General features: G+C 42.6%; 1 protein-coding gene and 1 pseudogene across 1 annotated transcript in view; one reads left to right on the plus strand and one right to left on the minus strand.

The window, feature by feature from the left end:
* The first annotated feature begins 2,259 nt into the window (after nt 1-2,259).
* RB1 (RB transcriptional corepressor 1) overlaps nt 2,260-22,779 on the plus strand; it is a 170,860-nt gene continuing 150,340 nt past the window's right edge. Inside the window, exons 1-2 of the mRNA XM_025364229.1 lie at nt 2,260-2,611; nt 5,863-5,989. Coding sequence (XP_025220014.1) covers nt 2,475-2,611; nt 5,863-5,989 — 264 coding nt within the window. The 5' untranslated portion in view covers nt 2,260-2,474. The remainder of the gene's footprint in view (nt 2,612-5,862; nt 5,990-22,779) is intronic.
* LOC112611128 lies at nt 15,020-19,365 on the minus strand (annotated as a pseudogene).

Genomic DNA, 22,779 nt, shown 5'->3' on the forward strand with positions numbered 1-22,779 from the left:
GACATGATCTCATTCCTTTTTATGGCTGCAGGGAAATATATTTTACATACTAGTGAACATAGTTAAATTAATCCATGATCAAGATATACATTCTTTTGTAAATTGAGAAATCTCTTTATCATAATTGTACTATGGTAATAAATAAACTGGTTTTAAATAAAGCAAGTGATAGCTACATATGAAGAGAGTTTACTTCAGTTCCTAGAACTTTCCCTCGCTTTCCTGCTGTCCCTACTTTTAGTAAGCAAGCATTTATTGTATGCGTAACACTGGGCTAGGTACTAAGGCAATGAGGATACCCAAGATTTGGTCTCTATCCTGAAGGCACGCACAGGAGAAACATTATCAGTCATGATGCTTTCTGTTGCTAACAAGTAAAAACCTCAGCTCAGCTTACCTCAGCTCCAGGGCTGGCCAAATCAAGAGGCTCATTTATAATACTAAGGATGCAGATTCTTTTGAAATTCCTCCTGCACCAATCTCAGCATTTCTACCTTCTCTGTAGGTTGGCTTGTCTCACGTTACAATGGCTGCAGCAATTGGAAGTGTCATATCCTCAGTAATATTTAATATTATTATTTAATAATATTTAGAACTGTGCCATCCCTGTATTTCAATTTATCAGGCTCCTAGCAGACTACTCCTTACCTTTCAAATGTCTAAACTGCATCCTGAGCCCTTGCCTAAACTGATCTGGGGTGAGGTGAATGGAAGTAGCACTTTAATTGTATTCATTCTTTGTAGTTGGACCTGGGTCTGGGCCCTACCTCCTGACATTTGCCCTCCAAGAAAGATTTCTGAAGTTACGTAGGATTGGCTGTTGAGTAGGCCAGTGCTTGCAAACCTTTACACATCCTCACATATGTCATGATATGCAGACAAAAAGATAATCCCTTATACAACTTGCTGGGATAAACTCAGGAGGCTTACAGCCATGACCTGCTTGAAGGTTCTTCCTGCCTTAGACCTTGCTCAGCTACTCCAGGATGAGTGGATTTACATCAGAGCACAACTGTACTTTATTCACAGCACAAACAATCTCATTCCTTCTCAGTTGGTGAGTTCAGAGTGAGCAATAACAGTGCCTGCCAAAGAGAAGAAAACATGTACTCAAACTAGATAATCTATTGATATAAATACCAAGACATAGAAGTGATACAGCTTTAAGCCAATGTTTGATGGTGGTAGTCCCAGCAAGCTCTTTTCTGATGTCTTTGTGTCTTTGCACATGCTCCTTCTCTGTCACTGTTTTCTTCATCAACATAATGTAATGGACAAGTGGAATCAAATAGAGTTGAGTTCAAATCCTCTGCTACCCATCTGCCCTGGTATTGGACAAATTAATTAACTCTTCTGAGCCTGTTTCCTCATCTGCAAGCTAGACTAGCTAATACTACCCATTTGAAAGGGCTGTTTCTTAGCTACATGCATGCGGGGCTTAACACCTAGATGACGGGTTGATAGGTGCAGCAAACCTCCATGGCATACGTATGTCTATGTAACAAACCTACACGTTCTGCATCTGTATCCTGGAACTTAAAGTTAAAAAAAAAAAAAAGGCTGTTCCTGGGGATTAAATAAGATAATTATGTAAGGTGGCCAGTACAGTTCCTGGTACATAGTAAATGTCAGGCCTGCCTGACAAACTTCTATTCAACAGCTACTGCTCCCCTGAAAATCTTCCTTAGACTTTTCCACGGTGCTTCCCGTTTTTACACCACTATCATCTTTTATTACACTACTATCCGTTCATTCCCCACAGCTCCCTCCCTTCCTTTCCCTAACCAGTGATCCCCCAAAAGGCCAGCAACTGTCTAACATTTTGTATCTTCTAGTGACTGGTAAAGTTCAGCATCTACTAGCGCTGCAAGTTTCTTTTTGTTTTGGCCGAGTTTGCAAACCGGATTAAGCGGGATGAGAGGGCGGGCGCCGCCCAGAGAAGGAGAGCGGCGCGCCCGCCGAGGGTGCACTAGCCAAATACTACCTGCGGGGCCCGAGCGTCTTCCCTATCAGACCCCGGGATAGGGATACGGCCCACAGTCACCCGCCAGACTCTTTGTATAGCCCAGTTAAGGGCAGCTCGGCTTGGAGGGGGTGGTTCCGGGTAGAAACACGTCCGGGCTGCGCCGGATGCTTCTGGGAAGGCTCCTGGACCCACGCCAGGTTTCCCAGTTTATCCCTTCCCATCTAGCGTCCCAGCCCGCGCACCGACCAGCGCCCCAGTTCCCCACAAACGCCTGGGGGCCCGGGAGCCTCGCGGACGTGACGCCGCGGGCGGAAGTGACGTTTTCCCGCGGTTGGACGCGGCGCTCAGTTGCCGGGCGGGGGAAGGCGCGTCCGGTTTTTCTCAGGGGACGTTGAAATTATTTTTGTAACGGGAGTCAGGAGAGGACGGGGCGTGCCCCGACGTGCGCGCGCTTCGCCCTCCCCGGCTCTCCTCCACAGCCCGCTGGCTCCCGCCTCGGTAAGGCGTCATGCCGCCCAAAACCCCCCGAAAAACGGCCGCCGCCGCCGCCGCCGCTGCCGCGGAACCCCCGGCACCGCCGCCGCCACCCCCTCCTGAGGAGGACCCAGAGCAGGACAGCGGTCCGGAGGACCTGCCTCTGGTCAGGTGAGCGAGCAGAGCCGCCGCCGCCTCACGCGGGAAGGGCGCCCCGTGTGCGTAGGGCTGGCGCCAAGGCTGCTCGGCGGGACGCGTCCTCGCCGGGGGCCGGGTCCCGGCGTGAGGAGACGCCCTCCCTGCCCCCCGCCACCGCGGAGCGTCTGCAGAATGGTGACAGGATTTTGGGGTTGCGGGCGTGGGGTCTTGGCTTTAACTTGACACGTGTCGGGCGGGTGGGTCTAGGGTCCTGAACGAAGTGACAGGTGCAGTTCCCTCTTGTGAGGCTCAGAGGCAGAGGGTCGTTGCGAGCGTCCATCAGACGCAAAAAAATGAAAAATAAAAATACAAAAATGGTGTCTGTGGGAGAGTTCTTCACCGGTTGAGAACTGGAGTACTCCGGTGGTCGTCTGACTTTCAGTTTTGGTCTCACGCGATGCAACAGTTGGGAAGTATTTTCTTCTGGGCGTGCACTGCATCTGAACTCCATTCGTGGGAGAGGCCAACCAGAAAGCCTTGGACAAGAAGCACAGGGTCCTGAGTGTCCATTGCCTGCAGGATACTCGGCTCAGGAGCCTTGCGGCTTCTCCTTAGAACAATAATGCATCGAGGCCTTGGGGACTCAAAGCCATCTGTAGTGATTGATGGAATGTAACTCTTTAGAGGAACTGATACATGGGCAAAACTTTCGTGAGACGTTTACCAGAAGTGCTTGAAAGTTTCTAAAGTTTTTTTTTTTCTGTTGGATGAACTCTTCTTGCGTGTTAGTCGGCTTCAGCTTGTCTCATTATTACTTCCATTTTGCCTTTTGACTTTGAACCAGCAACGATCCTGGTGTCCCGTCTTTTTGCCTTTGTTTTTGGCACAAAATTAGTGGTTCTGTGCTCAAATGGAAATTTTCGTTTTCCCTTATTAAGTGGAATCTAAATTTAAGCAAGTCCATGCGAATGCACTAGAACTTGAAGGGAAGTATTTATTGTATTGCATCATCTTACTTTTCTTGATTGTACTACTTTATGGTTAAATAGCTATGACTGAAAGAGTGTAATTGTCATTATTATTGTCAGCACTGGTTCTACTTTGAGATTACAAGTTCATTGCAGGGGGAATGGGACTTGTTTCTGTTTTTCACTATTTTCTCCCCTATTCTTGCCCATCACCAAATCCTTTCACCCTCACCCATTTCTTTCCACTCGGTAGACACTAACAGAATTAACGGCAGAAAAGATTGAAGTGGGATTTAGGAAATGGCCCGTGGAAGGCTATTAAAAATTTATATATTTAAATGGACTGTCTTATAGGTCGGTTAAAAACCATATTTGTTAAAAAACCAAAACAACAACAACAACAAAAAAATTAAAAACCACGTCTGGGGCATGTTCTGGGAAAAGACATGACTTTAGTTTCTGATTAAATTCTGATGTATCCAATTCTTGCAAATTTCCCTTTGGAAAATGCAGTAATGGCTACTCTAAAGAATTCCATGTTACACACACAGCTTTAGAAGCATACTCTAATGTAGGGTAACCAGGAATATTGACGTTCTGACCACTGCTTGGAAAAAAGAGGACTGTTTCTTTCATTTTTTAACTCATTATTTTATATATTTTAAGTAATGGAACTATAAAAAATTCTCTTATAAGTCAGATTCATACAAGATACAGTCTGTTCTTGATTATCCTTACCCACAAAGGGTTTCATTAACATAGACAATTGAACTCTATAAATTAACCAGCAAGGGTAGAACCACTGCCGTGCAGTCTGATGCTGAGCATCTTGCCTGGAGATGGAATCAGGGCTCAGTCCAACTGCACTTCCAGTGACAGATTCCATTCCTAATTTGAGAGTTGAGATCTTATTTCTGTTGCCTTATCTCTGGCCTAAGTAATGTAGCTGGAAGGGAAAGTGTCACTAGGAACAGCATACCACATTCATTGTTGAAATAATCAAAGGTTAATCATGTTTCGAGCTGGGCATGACGGCATGTACCTGTAGTCCATGCTACCCAGGAGGCTGAGGCAGGAGGATTGCTTGAGCTTGGGAGTTGGAGGCCAGCCTGGGCAACAAAGCAAGACCCCAGTCTTTAAAAAAACAAACAAAAAAGTTGACCAGGCATGTTGGCTCACGCCTGTAATGCCAGCACTTTGGGAGGCTAAGGTGGGAAGATTGCTTGAGGCCAGGAGTTTGAGAGGAGCCTGGGCAGCAAAACAAGACCCTGTCTCTACAAAAAAATTAAAAAAATAAATTATCCAGTCGCTGTGGCATGCCTGTAAGCACATCTACTTAGGAGGCTGAGGTGGGAGGATCCCTTGAGCCCAGGAGTTTGAGGCTGCAGTCAGCCATGATTTCACCACTGTACCCCAGCCTGGATGACAGAGTGAAACCCTATTTCAAAACAAGAAAAAAAAAACAACGAATTATGTTTTGAAGGAGGAATTGGCAATCTAGAATAGTGGTCAAGGGCATGGATTATAGAGTTAGATTGTTAGGCTCACATGGTGGTTTACCTCTTACTGGCTGAGACCTCAGGTAAGTTTTTTAACTTCTCTGATTTGACACACATCTGTAAATGTCTATTTTTACAGATGAGAATACTTATCTAAAAGGGCTGATGTCAGGATTCAGTGAAACCATATGTTTAAGGTACTTTCTATAGGATCATAGTAAATACTCAAGAATTATGAATTATTCTTCGTACTATTCTTATTATTAGATGTCACATAGAAATTAGATGAATGAAAAGGAATTAGCCAACAAGAATTTATTGAATGCTTGTCTTTGTTAAGGAGAAAGGACAAAAATAAGCAGTCACATCATGTAAGATGTGCTAGTAGGTAGAGAGGTTATGTGAAACATTGATAAGAGTAGACTACAGCTTAACAAAGTTACTGGTGTTGAATTGTATAATATTATCTATGGGTTTTTATCTTCTTCTTGTTATCTTTGTCCTATTTTCCCAAACAGCTTTAGCTGTTACATTTATTTTCCTTCACAGAAGTGTTTTGCTGCTCTGAAGTATATTTGACTTACCATGCAAGCAAATATTTTTCACTGTGTGGTATCCTTGTTTTGGAATGACCATGAAAAGGATAATCATGTTTAAATTTGAAGTGTAATTTTTTCTATGATAAAATAAGATCTTAAAGTATTTAATAATGTTCTCTTTCACAGTAGTGTTATGTGCAAACTATTGAAACAAGTGTGTACTGAATCAATTTGATTTATAAGTATATGCCAATTATATGATTATTTTCATTTGGTAGGCTTGAGTTTGAAGAAACCGAAGAACCTGATTTTACTGCGTTATGTCAGAAATTAAAGATACCAGATCATGTCAGAGAGAGAGCTTGGTTAACTTGGGAGAAAGTTTCATCTGTGGATGGAGTATTGGTAAGGATTTTCTTAAAATGTTTTGAAATTTTTTTTTCTCATTTTAAAAACAACTTCACATCACTATATAAAAATTGAAAGATAGAAGAATATAAAGACAATAAAAGCTAATAATAATTTCACTACCCAGAGGAAATTTACCTCTGCTAACATTAAAAATGTTTGAGGCTGGGCACGGTGGCTCACGCCTGTAATCCTAGCAGTGTGGGAGGCCGAGGCAGGCAGATTGCCTGAACTCAGGAGTTTGAGACCAGCCTGGGCAACATGATGAAACCCTGTCTGTACTAAAATACAAAAAAAAAATTAGCAGGGTGTGGTGGTGTGCGCCTGTCGTCCCAGCTATTTGGGAGGCTGAGGCAGGAGAATTGCTTGAACCCAGGAGGTGGAGGTTACAGTGAGCGGAGATTGTGCCACTGTACTCCAGCCTGGCAACAGAGCGAGACTCCGTCTCAAAAAGAAAAAAAAAGGTTGAAAAAAATCCCTCCATATATGCCTCCCACCAAATAATTTTAAAGCAGGTCTTAGTTATATTTTATTCACTATAATACAAGGACTTTTAAAAAAACACTGCCATACCTTATAAAATAATTTTTATACCTTCTAATATGCAGTCAGTGTTCAGATTTCCTGATTGACTCAGAATTAGTTTTGTTAGAATTCAGGATCTTGAAAATATTTTGATATATTCCTTTCATGTTTTTCTCTGCATATGTATAAATGTATATGTTTAATAAAAGCAGCAAATAATTACTAGAGTTTTATATGTACTGGGGCAATAGTATAAGAACTTTACATAGCTGGGCATGGTGGCGTGTGCCTGTAGTCCCAGCTACTTGGGAGGCTGAGGTGGGAGGATCATTTGAACCTGGGACGCGGAGGTTACAGTAAGCCAAGATCGCACCACTGCACTCCAGCCTGGGCAACAGAAGAAGACCCTGTTGCAAAATAAACAAACAAACAAACAAAAATAAGGCTGGGCGTGGTGGCTCAAACCTGTAATCCCAGCATTTTGCGAGGCTGAGGTGGGTGATCACTTGAGGTCAGGAGTTGAAGACCAGCCTGGCCAACATGGTGAAACCCCATCTCTACTAAAAATAAAAAAATTAGCCAGGCATAGTGGCAGATGCCTGTAATCCCAGCTATTTGGGAGGGTGAGGCAGGAGAATCGCTTGAACCCAGGAGGCAGAGCTTGCAGTGAGCTGTGATCATGCCACTGCACTCCAGACTGGGCAACAGAGAAGACTCCATCTCAAAAAAAAAACACACACACACAAAACAATCAACTTTACAAATCTACAAATAACTCGTTTAAAAACCATTGAGATTAAATATAAAATCTTTATTTTTACAGATGAAGATACCGAGTAGAGTGAGGTTGAGTAACTTGACCAAGGTCCCTAGGAAATAAGATCTCAAATATAAATTTGAGATTATACATGTAGTTATGTATAGTTACATGTAGTTACACATAGTTTTGTATTTTCCTGTTTTTTTTCTCATGTGAGCATTTTCTTATTAAATTTTTTTGTAATATAGTTTCTAGTGATAGTATAATATTTTAGCTATTGGATATATTTTAATTTGTTAACTTTTACTGGATATTTGGGTTTTTTCCAACGTTTTGATGCTATAAAATAATGTAATAAACATTTGTATTCGTAAGACTAATGCCTGGCACAAAGTGAGTCCTTGATAATTTGTTAAATAAATTAATGAATGAATCTCTGATTATTTTATTAGAATAAATTCATGTAAGATGAATTACTAAATCAAAAGCTATGAACATTTTTATGACTCTTGATGATTATTGGTAGATTACACTTCAGACAGATACTTTTAATGAATTTACTTTCTCAAAATAGTAGTATAAAAGTATATATGTTTTTACTGATCTGATTAACACAACAGAATGTGTTTATGTATGTCCCATAAGAAAAGTGTTTAAAACCATTAAATAAAATCTCTGGCAGTAAAAAGGAGAAAACAAGTGTCATAATTTCCAAAGAATTGAACATAGTCTCACATTTCTTATCTAAAAAGAAAGGAATACTGAAGTATCTTGAATGTATGACTTGGGTATTATAATCCCCAGGCATCTAGTGTATATTTTAACTGACTTGGGTACTTCATGTACAAAGCTGTTTTTGTGCATATACAATTAAATGGAATCAGAGCTCCTTCACTTTTCTCTTCCTAAAATACTAGATTTTTGGTGTTCAGAAATTTTGGGATAGCTGATTATAGAGAGTATTAGTGAGTATACATACTGTAGTTTTCAATTTATAAGTGCATTGTGTTCCAAATCTGTTTGTAAGTTTGATATAGTAGTTAGATTTCCAGCCTAGTTCACATAACTTATTTTTTTTGTACTAAATTATAAAAATAATAGTTTTAACAGTAGAGGCTCTTTTGAGCTTCAGAATTGAATACATATTTAAGCAAATATTACTGCTTTATTAACCCTTTTTTCATCCTGGCTTTGTCTCTACCTTCCCTGGGAACTGGCCCAATTTAAATGTTACTTCCTAATGGACCTCATGATGGGGACTAGGATGTGTGAAATTATTTATGGCTAGGTACTGGAGGAAGGTAAGAAAGGAATTTCATGTTACTTTTGGGATTTGAGGTATGCTTTTGAAGGGTATAACAGAAGATGATGTCCTGTTGTTGTGTTATAAATCAACAGACTTTTCCTTGAAATATGATTTTAAGTGACAGTTAAGTTTTTGAGGGTTGGCCTGAGAATTTAACCTTCATTTATATAATAATATCTAAGGGAGAATGTGATAGAGTGTGTTCTAAGAGGCACATATAATGACAGAATGAATATGTTTCCAGTGCAGCTATTCTAGTGGCAGTTGTCTGTCTTCTTTGAAACAAGAGGAGGAATATTGTCAAAAAAGGAAACCCCTTTTTAACAATAGAAAGTAGGTGATGTTTATTGGGATAGAGGATGGGTTAAGAGCAAGGATTAAGAGTCAAACAGATATACCATGTCCTAACTCCATTATCCTGAACATGTTATCTACAATTCTCAAGCCTTAGTTTTCTTATCTGTAAAAGGGACTGACAATAATTTCTGGATCTTGGAGTTATTGTGCAGATTAAATAAATTAATGCATATAAAGCTCTTATTAGAGTCAATGAGTGTGTATATTAGGTCTTGGAAACAGAATAATTTTACTTAAGAAATACCCCAGAAAATTTTATCATTAATGTAATTTTTTTTGGAGAATTTAGGATATCAGTTAAAATGGTTATAATTTTAAATGCATTGTTGTGATTTTGATGCAGTATGTTTGTTAAAACTCTTATTTTTAAGTACTTTAGAGTCAGAAAAGTTGTTTATGCATACATGAAAGCATGTATTAATCCCTTTAAAGTTTGTGGTATTTTGTCTAGAAAAATTTTTTTTTTTAAAATAAATATTTAGTGAAGTGTAATAATAATGGTTAACTTTGTTCATAAGGTTAGATTGTGTTCATGCTGCTTATAGCATATGAATAGGACTTTCCATTAAGAAATTGGCTAAGGTGCTGTTCATATTGTGACTTAAGGTGAATCAGCTGTTAGAATTTTGGTGTACTTTCTGCATCATCATTGGCAGTGTGGTAGAATGGAAAATGCCTTGGACCTCAAGGCAGAAAACTTTGGTTGTAATTATATTGTAGCTATATGATTTTAGGCAAATTGGTTAATTCTAAGAGTCTCAGTTTGCTAACCTGTAAGGCAGAAATAATGCCTGAATATGAACCTCATAGGCTTTTTGTTATACATACATATATATGTATATGAAATGTATGGGTATATACATATCTCAAAGAGCTTTGGGATATATTGCCCTTGATAGAGCCACTTATTTTTGTGATATGGTGGTTATATTTTAAATAAATACAGTCATGTGTTGTTTAACAATGGGGACACATCTGAGAAATGTGTCATTAGGTGATTTCATTGTTGTGTGAACATCATAGCATGTACTTACACAAACCTGGATGGTATGGCCTATGACACACCTACATTGTGTGGTATATAGCCTGTTGCTCCTAGTCGGCAAACGTGTACAGCATGTTACTGTACTGAACATTGTAGGCAATTGTAACACAATGGTAAGTATTTGTGTATCTATACATAGAAAAGGTACAGTAGATCATCCATATCCTTACTGATTTTCATTCTGTGTATTTTACTAATTATTGAGGGAGAAATATGAAGCTTCCAACTATAATTAGAATGACCTTTTTAAATTGTTTTTTATTAATGTATTTTTTATTTTATTTTATTTTATTTTGAGATAGAGTCTTGCTCTGTCACCCAGGCTGGAGTGTGTGGCACGATCTTGGCTCACTGCAACCTCCGCCTTCCGGGTTCAAGCGATTCTCCTGCCTCAGCCTCCTGAGTACCTGGGATTATAGGCATGTGCCACCATACCCGGCTAATTTTTGTATTTTTAGTAGAGACGGGGTTTCACTGTGTTGGTCAGGCTAGTCTTGAACTCCTGACCTCGTGATCTGCCCTCCTCGGCCTCCCAAAGTGCTGGCATTACAGGCGTGAGCCACCACACCTGGCCTTTATTAGTGTATTTTAAAGCTTTATTCTTGGGTGCATACAAGTTTAGAATTTTTATGCCTTCTAGGTAAATTGGTACCTTTATCATTATGCAGTGTGCTTTTTTATCCAAATTTGTATCTTTTGTTCTGCAGTGTCCATGTATCCATTCCACTTTTCTTGTGATCACTGTTTACATTATATATCTTTTACCTTCATTTTGATTTTAACCTGTTTATTTTTTATATTTAAATGGATTTTTGTTGTTTTGTAATCAGCATTCATTAAAAATTTTTAGCTGAATACTTTTTACTTTTGTTAGGGTTCCCTGTGTCTCTTCCTTTCATGCTGTGCCACAGATGAGCCATTATTTATATCTTTTCTCTCACTGGAGTTTCCTTTTTTTAGGGGAAGCTAATCTGAAATATAAGGAAAGGATATGTTGATTTCAAGAAAGGTTATGTTTTTATTCCTTATCTGGCTTGTTCTTGTTGTGAAGGTGGGAGCAATACTCTGCAGCTTTCTACATTCTAGGAAGAAGTGGAATTTTACATTACCATTTGCTTCCTTTACAGGTTTGCCTTGATATTGTCTATCCATAGGACTAATTAAAACTATGCCAGACTCCTATTTTAAACCTATCCATTCAGTCTCAAGTTATCTTTTTGCATTGCCTCTCACATCTGTCCCTTCCTTTCTCTTACCAGCAGTGCTTGGTTTTTACTGTTTGCTTTGGTTTTAGTTTCCTTTTTATTTTTTTAATTTCAGAAGGTGGAAGCTTATGTCATTTGGGCATTTTTAAATGCATGTTTTAGTGCCTCTTTCTGACTAGAAAAAAGTCAGTTTTCTCCATCTCATCCATCCTGTGCCTGAGTTTTAGAAAAGACTGGTTTACAGTTTGCCCCCTTTGCTTTAAAATTTATTTTTCATTGTTAAACCCACTCTCAATAGCCTCCACTGTAACACCCACCCATGCTCCCACCACCATTATGAAGAAGTAAAGTCCAAACTGTCTCAGTGTTTGTAGTTCTCCATAGTCTGTGCTTTAACCTTCCTTCCAGTCTTACTTTTTATTTCCATTGATGGCCCCCAATGCCTGTGTTCTCCTCCCTTAGTATTTATATTCATGCTGTCTCCCCCTTTTTTTGGAATACTCTTCTTTTTTCCTTTAGCCTAAATTCTGTTTTTAAGATGCAGTTAAAGCTTCTTCTTTATGCATGTCTCTTATAAGATATATTATTTTCAGACTTCCCCCCATTCTGTGAGTTGCCTTTTCACTTTCTTGATGATGTCATTTGGAGCGTAGGATTTTAATTTTGATGAAGTCCAGTTTTCTATTTGTTTTTTTGTTGTTGTTGTTTTTTGGTTGCTTGGGCTTTTCATGTTGTATCTAAGAAGGCTGTGACTAACCCAAGGTCATGATGACTTATTCTATACTTTCTTCTAAGAGTCATATGATTTTTAGGTCTTACTTGTAAGTCTTGGGGTTTTTTTTGTTGTTTTTTTTTGAGTTAATTTTTGTGTATGATGTGAGGAAGAGGTCTAACTCCAGTCTATTGAATGTGGATATCCAGTTGTCCCTGCACCACTTATGGAAAAGACTATTCCTTCTTCACTGAATTGTTTTGGTGCCCTTATTGAAAATCAGTTGACTATAAAAGCCAGGGTTTATTTCTGGAGTCTCAGTTCTATTCCATTGCTCTGTATGTTTATTCTTATAGTACCATGCTATTTTGATTATTATAGCTTTGTAGTATGTTTTGAAATATGGAAGTGTGAGTTCTCCAACTTTGATTTTCTTTTTCAAGATTACTTTGGTTACTCTTGGTGCTTGAATTTCCATGTGAATTTTTAGGATCAAGTTGTCAATTTCTGTTTTAAAAAAAGGCAGCTGGGATTTTGATAGGGATTATGTTGGATCTGTAGATCAATTTGGGGAATATTGCCGTCTTAACAACACAAAGTTTTCAGATATGCGCATATGGAATGTCTTTTCATTTAAGTCTTCTTTAATTTCTTTCAACAGTGTTTTTAGTTTTCAGAGTATAAATCTTATAGTTGAAAATTATTTCTAAATATTTATTCTTGGTGATACTATTATAAATGGAATTGTTTTCTTTCCTTTTTGGCTTATTCATTGTAGCTGGATAGAAATAAAATCTAATTTTTTTGGATAAGAGCAGCTAAAATCAGTCAGGCGTGGAGGCTCATGCCTATAATCTCAGCACTTTGGGAGGCCGAGGTGGGTGGATCACTTGAGGTCAGGAGTTTGAGACCAGCCTGACCAACATGGTGAAATCCTGTCTCTACTAAAAATACAAAAAATTAGCCGGGTGTGATGGTGGCACCTGTAGTCCCAGCTACTGTGGAGGCTGAGGCAGGAGAATCACCTGAACCCGGGAGGCGGAGGTTGCAGTGAGCTGAAGTCGCGCCACTGCACTCCAGCCTTGGCAAAAAAAAAAAAAAAAAAAAAAGGAGCTAAAATCTATGTATTTAACAAAAATCTCTAATACAATACCATTTTATTTATTATAGTCCTCATGTTGTACGTTAGATTTCTGGACTTGTTTGTCCTATGTATTTGCTAGTTCGTATCCTTTGTACTACATCTTTTAAAAGGATGAAATTGGGTAATGTGATGCCTCTAGCTTTGTTCTTTTTGTGTAGGATTGCCTTGGACATTCAGGCTTTTTTTTGGTTCCATATGAATTTTAAAATAGTTTTTTTTTTTTTTTCTTTTTCCTAATTCTGTGAAGAATGTCATTGGTAGTCTGATAGGAACAGCATTGAATCTGTAAATTGCTTTGGGCAGTGTGGCCATTTTAATGATATCGATTCTTCTTATCCATGAGCATGGAATGTTTTTCTATTTGTTCGTGTCATCTCTGATGTATTTGAGCAGTGTTTCTTGTAGAGAGTTTTCACCTCCCTAGTTAGCTGTATTCCTAGATATTTTATTCTTTATTGTGGCTATTGTGAATGGGTTGCATTCTTGATTTGGCTCTCAGCTTGGGTGGTGTTGGTGCATAGGAATCCTAGTGATTTTTGTACATTGATTTTATATCCTGAAACTTTGCTTATCAGCTGAGGGAACTTTTGAGCAGAGACTATGGGATTTTTCTAGGTATAGAATCATCATCTGCAAACAGGAATAGTTTGATTTCCTTTTTTCCTATTTGGATGCTCTTTATTTCCTTCTCTTGTCTGATTGTTGTGGGTAGGACTTCCAATACTATGTTGAATAGGAGTGGTGAGAGAGCATCCTTGTTTTGTTTTGCCTTTCAAGGGGAACACTTTCAACTTTTGCCTCTTAAGTATGATGTTGGCTGTGGATTTGTCATAGATGGCTCTTCTTATTTTGAAGTATGTTCCTTCAATGCCTAGTTTGTTGAGATATATACCACACTTTCTTTATCCACTAATCAGTTGATGGGAACTTAGGTTGATTCCATACTTTTGCAGCTGTGAATTATGATGCTGCAGTAAACAAGTGGAGGTCTCTTTTTGATATTATGACTTCTTTTATTTTGGGTAGATACCCAGTAGTGGGATTGCTGGATCGAATGGTTGCTGCTTCTAGTTCTTTGAGAAATCCTCATACTATTTTCCATAGAGGTTGTGCTAATTTACATTTCCACCAACAGTGTATAAGCATTCCCTTTTCACTGCATCCTCACCAACATCTATTTTTTTTTTTACTTCATTTTCCATACAAAAAGGGGTTTATTTAGACGTTAGAATCATCTAGTGATTGAAAAAGATTGGACATGAATCCACCCAGGCCCAGGGCTGAGCTGCAGAGCAGCTGCTACTGACATCCGCGGGGGATTTCACATGCAACAGGGAGCCCTCACGTGCTTGCTGGCCATTGTGCTTCAAATCGTTTTTCAGGGGACGGCTGTGACTGCAGTTTTCAAATGTGCTCTGGCCTCCAAGGACCAGGGGGCGGCAAGGGGGCAGGGATGTCCTCTGTATAAAAAATGCTGTCCCGCGAGCTTCCCGACAGATACCTTGGGGCATCTGAGAGATTCCCGGGGAGGGTAGCTTGGCCTTCCTCAGGCTACCACTGCTGCCACCGATGGACATTGTCACCAGCAAACAACCAAAAAACATCAGAGTCTGTGAACTTGGCTGCGATGATAAGAACCAAATGTTTTCTAATCTAAGACTTGTATGCAGAACACAGAAAACTGCAGTTAGAAACACCCTACAAAACTGAACAACAGTATTTTCTAAAAATATTTTTTACCTCACTTTAAATAATTTACAGATAGCTACAAAAATCATATTTACCAGGACACATCTGTTAAATAAAAGCATTGTTTCATGTTGGTGTACGTCTATACAGGGCTATGTATAAGGGACTCCTGTTTCCCCTCCCTGCAACCACAGAACCGTCACACATACACACGGATACACGCACAGATATGCCCCTTTCCACAAATGCACGGAAACCGGGACACGAACCCACAACTCGAGGGCTTAGACCTTCATTGCTGAGCTGCTGCCACTGTTCTCCGTGCGCGGAGTGTCGCTGAAGTCACTGCCCAAGGCGTCCCCGTCCAAGGCGTCCTGGTCCTGGTCGTCCCTATCGGTGACCCTTCGTCAATACCTCAGGTCTAAAATACTTTCCTCTAAGCCCGAGTTCCTCCTGTCGGGCAAACTCAGCCCTGTCTGTGCCTTCCGGCTTGGCCAGGGCCCGCCGTCCTTCTTCGCCAGCAAGTGTGGGCTTCCAAAGACAGGGCTGGGCTCGGCCTGGGCCTCCCTGAAGGCCGAGAAGGACGCGCCCTGCAGAGGCAGCCTCATGTGGGGGCTGAAGAGACCGGCCTGCCTGCACCCCCGGGAGACACCCTTTCCAAAATGGAAGAGCTGGGTGGACCGCACGGGGAGAAGCCCTCAAGAGGTAGGCTGGGCAGGCCCTGGGCGGGGCCCTCGGAACCCTTGGTTTTTCCGCTCCCGACGCCCCGCCTCTACTCCGCATCTCTACCTTCGGAGCGCAGCCCACAGGCTCCGGAGGGTGAAGTCGCTCCAGGGCAGGGTGTCGTCGATCTGGGCTCCAGAGTCCCTCAGCTTCCTGGCTGGGGGTGAGGAAGCCCCGGCTCCCGCAGCCCAAGTGAAAGGTCCCCCCAGCACCTCTTGCCTCGGTGCCCGCTGTGGCACTGCTGGGCAGCTGACCAAAAGCACTTTTGGCAGCATTCTCGGCCCCTTGTGAGCTCTGGTCTTTCTGAATGTAAACATTTCTCCTGCTCTCTGAGAGCCCCTTGGCGGAGACACTGCCACTGGTGCTCCTCGGTGGTGCTGGATCCCCTTGGGCCGGAGCAGCGGGGAGCCCCTGCCCGCCCTGGCTGAACAGGCCGGCTGCGCCCTGTGCTCCAGCGCTTTCTGCACCTCACGGCCCTTCTGCTGGCTGTAGGACCCCCTGGCCCTCTGGCTCTGCGTGCACACGCCACGCGGTGGGGCCGGCTCCTTACTGCCCAGCAAGTCTGGCCTGAATGAGCCCCCAGTCCCGAAAGCAGCAGGGCCCTCTGCCTGAACTTCTGAACTGCTCAGACTCCTTGGCCTTTTCCGCCAAAAACTTAGTAATCTACAGTTCGATGCTATCGTCACTGTGCACTGAACTGCTGTCGTGAGACAGCGAGCCGGGGCTGGGAGCTGGGCCCTGGCATTCCCTGGGGAATGGATTCCCTTCAGAGGTGGAGGCAGAGGCGGGTCCCCTCACTCGGAAGGCTGGGGCCGTGTCCTGGCTCCTGTCGCCCTCCTGCTTCTTCCTCTCTGCCATTACTGCCACAGACACTGGGAGGTTTCTTCCCTGGGCCCTCGCCGCTGTCTCTCGTGGACTTGGAGAGTCAGCTATTAAGCACTGGCGGGCTTCGGTCTTTCCAGTCTCTCCAGAGCCCGCCCAGCTGCTCCAGGAAGTGCGTCTGGGCAGTGCTGAACCTGAACTTCTTCCTGCACGCAGCCCTGGGCTCCTTGCAACGCTTCTTGAGCTTTCACTTGGACCTTAAGTCCCTGATGGCCGTGTCCAGGTCCTCGTCACTGTCCAGGGAGCTGCTCTTGTCTTTGGAGCTCTCCTTGTCGTCCAGACGCCTCGCTTCATCTGTCTTACCCTGGCCCTGCGTCATGCGAGTGTCGCCGGGCCCCCTGGCTGCGCCCTCCCCTCCCAGGACCTCGTTGGCTTTGCCCTGGACGGGCAGGTCCCGCCTCTCATGGCCCGGCTCGGCTCACACCTGGCTGTGGTCGGCATTCTGGCCACCATCTTTCACCACCTCCCGCGTTTTCTTGGGCGTGGATGGCCTCACGGCGTGGCCGCCGCCTCTACGTTTCCTTTTGCAGCTCAGAGGTGGGTCCGGTGTTTTAGAGAGAGGGGCCTTGGGGCCACTGGTCTGGCTGTTGGGGCCAGGCGGTGAAAGTGGGCCCTGGGCAGCCTGCGAGCAGCTCTCACCTCTGGTCAGCAAACTCCCCGAATGTGCCTTGAGGTTCAAAACGTCTGGATTTCCTGATTGATGCTGTCGTCGCTGTCCACGGAGCTACTGTCGCCGTCAGAGTGGGAAGGCACGTTCGGGGAGTAGAAGAGTGGGCTTGCAGACAGGGACCTGTTGCTGCCTTACACGGGTCTGGCAGGCTAGTCTTGGAAATGCCCAAGATTGCTTCCGCGCACGTCACTTCAGCGGACATGTCTGCCTGGCACGAGGACCGTTCTACAAACTCGCTCCTGGAAGCCGGGCTCGCTGGAGGCGGAGCTTTGGTTTTCTTCGGGAGCTTGTGGGGAATGCTCAGCGTCCAGGCGTCCCGGGCAAGGGTCTGTGGCCTTGGTGGCCACTGGCTTCCTCTAGCTGGGTGTTTTTCTGTGGGTCTCGCGCAAGGCACTTTTTGTGGCGCTGCTTGTGCTGTAGTGCGGAAGGGTCAGGCGTCCTCTCTCCTCCTGGAGCTGGGCCCTCTGGGGCAGGTCCCCGTTGGCCTCCTTGCGTGTTTTCTGCAGCTAGTACACCTGGAGGGCCTCCTTAGTGCCGTCGTTGCTGCTGCAGTCGGACGCTTCGGGCGCCTGTGCCGAGCTCATGACTCGCTTTCCCCTTCTCAGGGCACTGGCGCTCCTCTTGACCCCACTTTTATTCTGTGGTGCTTCTGAAGGGCGGCAAGGGGCTGCTGGCTTTGGGCTGCCCTTGTTCTCCTGCTTGGTCGTGACCTTGGACTTGAGGCTTCAGGGCTGCACGTTCGCCTTTGCTAACCCGGGAGGTTTGCAAAAGGCGAACTCCTTATGGGCGCCCATCAGACCCTGCCGATGCGCCACCTTTGCCGCTGACTCTTGGTGGGATTTCAAGAGTGACTTGGTCGAATTTTCGTTTGGGTCTGGTTTTTTATCTATTGACCCATCACATTTTTGGTTCGCATGCTGTCTCTTCTCATTCAGAAACTATTCTATTTCCGCCTTAATGCTCTGCTGAAAGGAGTGGTTGCTGCTCGCGCTGCCGGGGGAGGCGGAACCCTAGTCCTCACTGGATCTCACCGGGCTGCCAGGGCCACCACCTGAGCCAGGTACAAGTTTCAGGGGGACATACGGAAGTCGGGGCACTGCCGTGAGATGGTTCTGGCTTACATCTACTGCCACTGCCTGCGGCCCTGGAAGGCTGGGCTGCGCCTGATTCGCCCCTGCCAGCCCCTGCCTGTGCGGCTCCAGTCTTTGCCTTCAGGTACTCCTGGATGGCTTCCCCAATGTTCCGGTCCATGGAATCGTCATTGTCTTAATCTAGCACCAACGGGCCAAAGTCTGCAGTTTCCTCCTCCCCCGTGGGGTCAAAGTCAGCAACAAGACCACAGGCAGGCAATACGGGCTACTCCTTGTGCACGGTGGGCTTGGCAGCTGGCTTGGCGTCTGCCCCGTGGCCTCTCAGTGCAGCGCGCTCATTGCTGGTGCCCCGAGCAGCCCCGTTGCGCTGCAGCGTGCTGCACCAGTGCGCTCACCGACACGTTCTCCACGCCCTCGTCAGCCTCCGAGAAGCACCCGGGGAACCTAAAGCTCCGTGGTGGACCAAAGGCCTCCCATTAGGACTGGGGAGCAATCCCTGGAGGAGCATTCCTGAGAAACGTTCTAGCAGACGAGGAGGGACGCGCAGAGGGACGACGCTTTATTTTTCTGCCAGCTTCATGTCCTCAAAAGGTTGGCGGCTGGGTGCAGTGGCTCACGCCTGTAATCACAGCACTTTGGGAGGCCGAGGCGGGCGGATCGCGAGGTCGGGAGTTTGAGACCAGCCTGGCCAACACAGTGAAAACCTGTCTCTACTAATAATACGAAAATTAGCCGGCATGGTGGTGTGAGCCTGTAGTCCCAGCTACTCGTGAGGCTGAGGCTGGAGAATCGCTTGAAGCCGAGAGGTGGAGCTTGCAGTGAGCCGAGGTCGCGCCACCGTTCTCCTGCCTGGGTGACAGAGCGAGACTCCGTCTCAAAAAAATAAAAAATAAAAAATAGAAATTAAAAAAAAGGTTGGCAAGCGGTGCCCATGAGATAAAGCCTGCAAATGCTCCTTTGCAGTTTAAAAAGGACGACGACTATAAACCCAGGATCAGGACGACATCACGCATAGATTTATTCTTGACCTGACCAACAAACTCTTGAAATTCTCTTTACGTCCAGATCGACTGTGATGAAACTGCAGCCAGTGTCCCCAAACGCCCCAGGGATCAGGTCTTTATCACTCCGAGGCATCCTCTAACCGCTTTTTAAATAGACTTTTGACTCGGCCCGGCCCCCTGCCACGCGCCGCCGGGACCCTGCCTGCGCTTTCGTCCTCCAGCGGTGAGGCGGCGGGCCGGGGTCTCCCGGGCTGGCCCATTTACTTAGTTTTGTTTTTGTTGCATTTGCTTTTGGTGACACCCCCTTTTTTATGTTCCACATATAAATGAGATCATGCAATAATTTTCTTTCCATGTCTGCTTATTTCATTTAGCATAATGGCCTCCAAGTCCACCTCAGCCCCCGGCGCTGTGACGAGGCGCAAGGCCCTCCGCCCGGGCCCCGCCTCCGCGCACGCCGCTGCCGCCGCCCCGCACCCTTTTTTGACTTTTTAATAAGGCTAATTCTGACTGTGATAAGGTGGTATCTCATTATGGTTTTAATTGGTATTTCCCTTGTGATTGGTGATGTTGAGTATTTTTCGTGTTTGTTGGCCATTTGTGTATCTTCTTTTGAAAAATGTCCGTTCGGCCGGGCGCGGTGGCTCACGTCTGTAATCCTAGCACTTTCGGAAGCCAAGGCGGGTGGATCACCTGAGGTCAGGAGTTCGAGACCAGCCTGGCTAATATGGTGAAACTCTGTGTCTACTAAAAATTCAAAAATTAGCTGGGCGTAGTGGCATGCGCCTGTAATCCCAGCTACTCTCTAGACTGAGGCAGGAGAATGACATGAACCCAGGAGGCGGAGGTTGCAGTGAGCCAAGATTGCGCCATTGCACTCCAGCCTGGACGACAGGAGTGAAACTGTGTTGCAAAACCAAAAACAAAAAAACCAATCCATTCACCTAGTTTGTCCACTTTTTAACGGGATTATTTGTTTTCTCCTTGCTGATTTTCTTGAGTTTCTTGTAGATTCTGGATCCTTTGTTGGATGTACAGTTTGTAAATATTTTTCTCCCATTGTGTGGGTTGTGTGTTTACTCTGTTAATTATTTCTTTTGCTATGCAGAAACTTTTTAGTTTAAGTCCCATTTACTTAGTTTTGTTTTTGTTGCATTTGTTTTTGGTGACACCCCCTATTTTTAGATTCCACATGTAAATGAGATCATGCAATAATTTTCTTTCTGTGTCTGCTTATTTCATTTAGCGTAATGGCCTCCACGTCCACCTGTGTTATGGCAAGTGACAGGATCACTTTTCTTTTTATGACTGAATAATAGTCCATTGTTTATATATATTACATTTTGTTTATCCACTTGACTGTTGACAGACACATAGGTTGTTTCCATATTACTTAGCTGTATATAGAAATACAGGTGATTTTTGTATGTTGATTTTGTACTCTGAAAACTTGGTGAACTAGTTTATTAGCTTCAATAGTTTCTTAGTGAATTCCTTAGGATTTTCCATATGTAAAATAATGTCATTTGCAAATAGAGATAGTTTTACTTCTTCTTTTAAAATCTGGATACCTTTTATTTCTTTTTCTTGCCTAATTGCTTTGTCTAAAATCTCCAATAGAATGTTGAATAGAATGATGAGAAGGACATTGTTGTCTTTTCCTGGATCTTAGTGGGAGACCATCCAGTTTTTCACCATTAAGTAGATGTTAGCTGTGGGGTTTTTGTAGATGCCTTTCGTCAGCTGAAGAATTTTTTATTTACAGGGTGTTGAGTGTTTTGTTATGAAAGGGTGTTGGATTTTGTCAAATGATTTTTCTGCTTCTATTGATATAATAATGTAGTTTTTGTTCTTTATTGAAATGGTGTACTATATTAGTTGATTTTCAGGTGTTAAACCAACATTGCATCTGTGGAATAAGTCCCACTTGGTCACGATGTATAATCCTTTTGATACGTTGCTAGATTTGGTTTGCTTATTTTTTTTTGAGGATTTCTATATGTGTATTTATAAGAAATTTTGGTCTTTAGTTTTTTTCCTTGTGATGTCTTTGTCTGATTTTAGTATCAAGATAATACTGGCCTTTCACAGAATGGACTGGGAAGTGTTCCCTCCTCTTCTGTTTTGATGGGGCAGTTTGTGAAGAATAGATATTAATTCTTCTTTAAGTATTTGGTAGAATTCATCAGTGATGCCATCTGGGCCTGGACTTTTCTCTGTGGAAAGTTTCGAAATTACTAATTCAGTCATTTTACTTGTTACAGGTTTATTCAGTTTGTCAGTTTCTTTTTGAATCGGTTTTTGTAGTTTATTTTTCTAGGAATTTGTCTACCTCATCTAAGTTATCTAGTTCATTGGCAAATAATTGTTCATGGCATTGCCATTATAATCCTTTTTATTTCTGTAAGATTGGTAGTAATTTTTTTATTTCATTCCTGATTTTAGCCTTCTCCCTTTTGTCTTGGTTAGTCTAACTAAAAGTTTCTCAATGTTGGTGATTTAAAGTTTTTTTCTGGTTTTATTGATTTTTCTCAATTTCTCTATTCTCTAAAAAATTTTAATCAAAGAAGTTTTCCCTATTTTTTCACTATCTAATGTTTATACTTAATGTGTGTATTGGATAACTCTATTAAAGTTCATCATCATGAACTTTCATCATGAAATAGCCAGATATATCTTATATATAATTGTACTGCCTATTTTTAGAATTGCTTGTTCTTAAAGCCTTTGACTTCATAAAAGTTTTCACTCTTGGCCAATATTATTTACTGCAGTGCGTTTTCTTCTTCATGAGGAACCATGGAAGAAATCTTTGGTTCAAGACCCATTAAGCTTTTTTTGAGAAGCTAACTAATTAATTTAATTTAACCTTATAGATACTATGAATCTTATAATTGTTTGTTACTGTTTTAACTGCCAGCTTTCATGATAGCATGCATTTTGGGGGATACTAACATTTTTCTTGTCATTTTTTTCACCTTTCTATATTTTACTTTCACAATAATAAGTAAATAAATAGACTTGTTTTAACATAAATCACACTTTATAGTAATAAAGAGCGGGTCTCTGTTGCTCTCTTTTTTTACTTTAAAATTTTTTATATTTAATTATTATGGAGGCATAATAGGTGTACATATTTACGGGGTATATGTGATATTTTGATACAAGCGTATAATGTGTAATGATCAAATCATGGTAGTTGGAGTATCCATCACTTTAAGCTTTTATCATTTATTTGTGTTAGGAGCATTCCAATTCTAATCTTTTAGTTATTTTGAAATGTACAATAAATTATTGTTAACTATAGTCACTGTATGGTGACTATATTGTGTTTCCATAGAGCACTAGATCTTGTTCCTTCTATAAAACTGTCTTTTTGTACCCATTAACCAGCTCCTCTTTTATCCTCCCATCCCCACTACCCTTCACAGCTTCTGGTAATCATCATTCTACTCTGTCTCCATGAGTTCAATTTTTTTTTAAGCTCTTGCATATAAGTGAGAACCTGTGGTATTTGTCCTTCTGTGCCTGGCTTATTTCACTTAACATGATGTTCTCTGGTTCCAAATGACAGCATTTCATTCTATTTTATGGCTGAATAACATTCTGTTGTTTATATGTACCACATTTTCTTTATCGATGCATCCATTAATGGGCATTCAGGTTAATTCCAT

This window comes from Theropithecus gelada, chromosome 17 (assembly GCF_003255815.1).
Source record: "Theropithecus gelada isolate Dixy chromosome 17, Tgel_1.0, whole genome shotgun sequence".
Taxonomy (NCBI): Eukaryota; Metazoa; Chordata; class Mammalia; order Primates; family Cercopithecidae; genus Theropithecus; species Theropithecus gelada.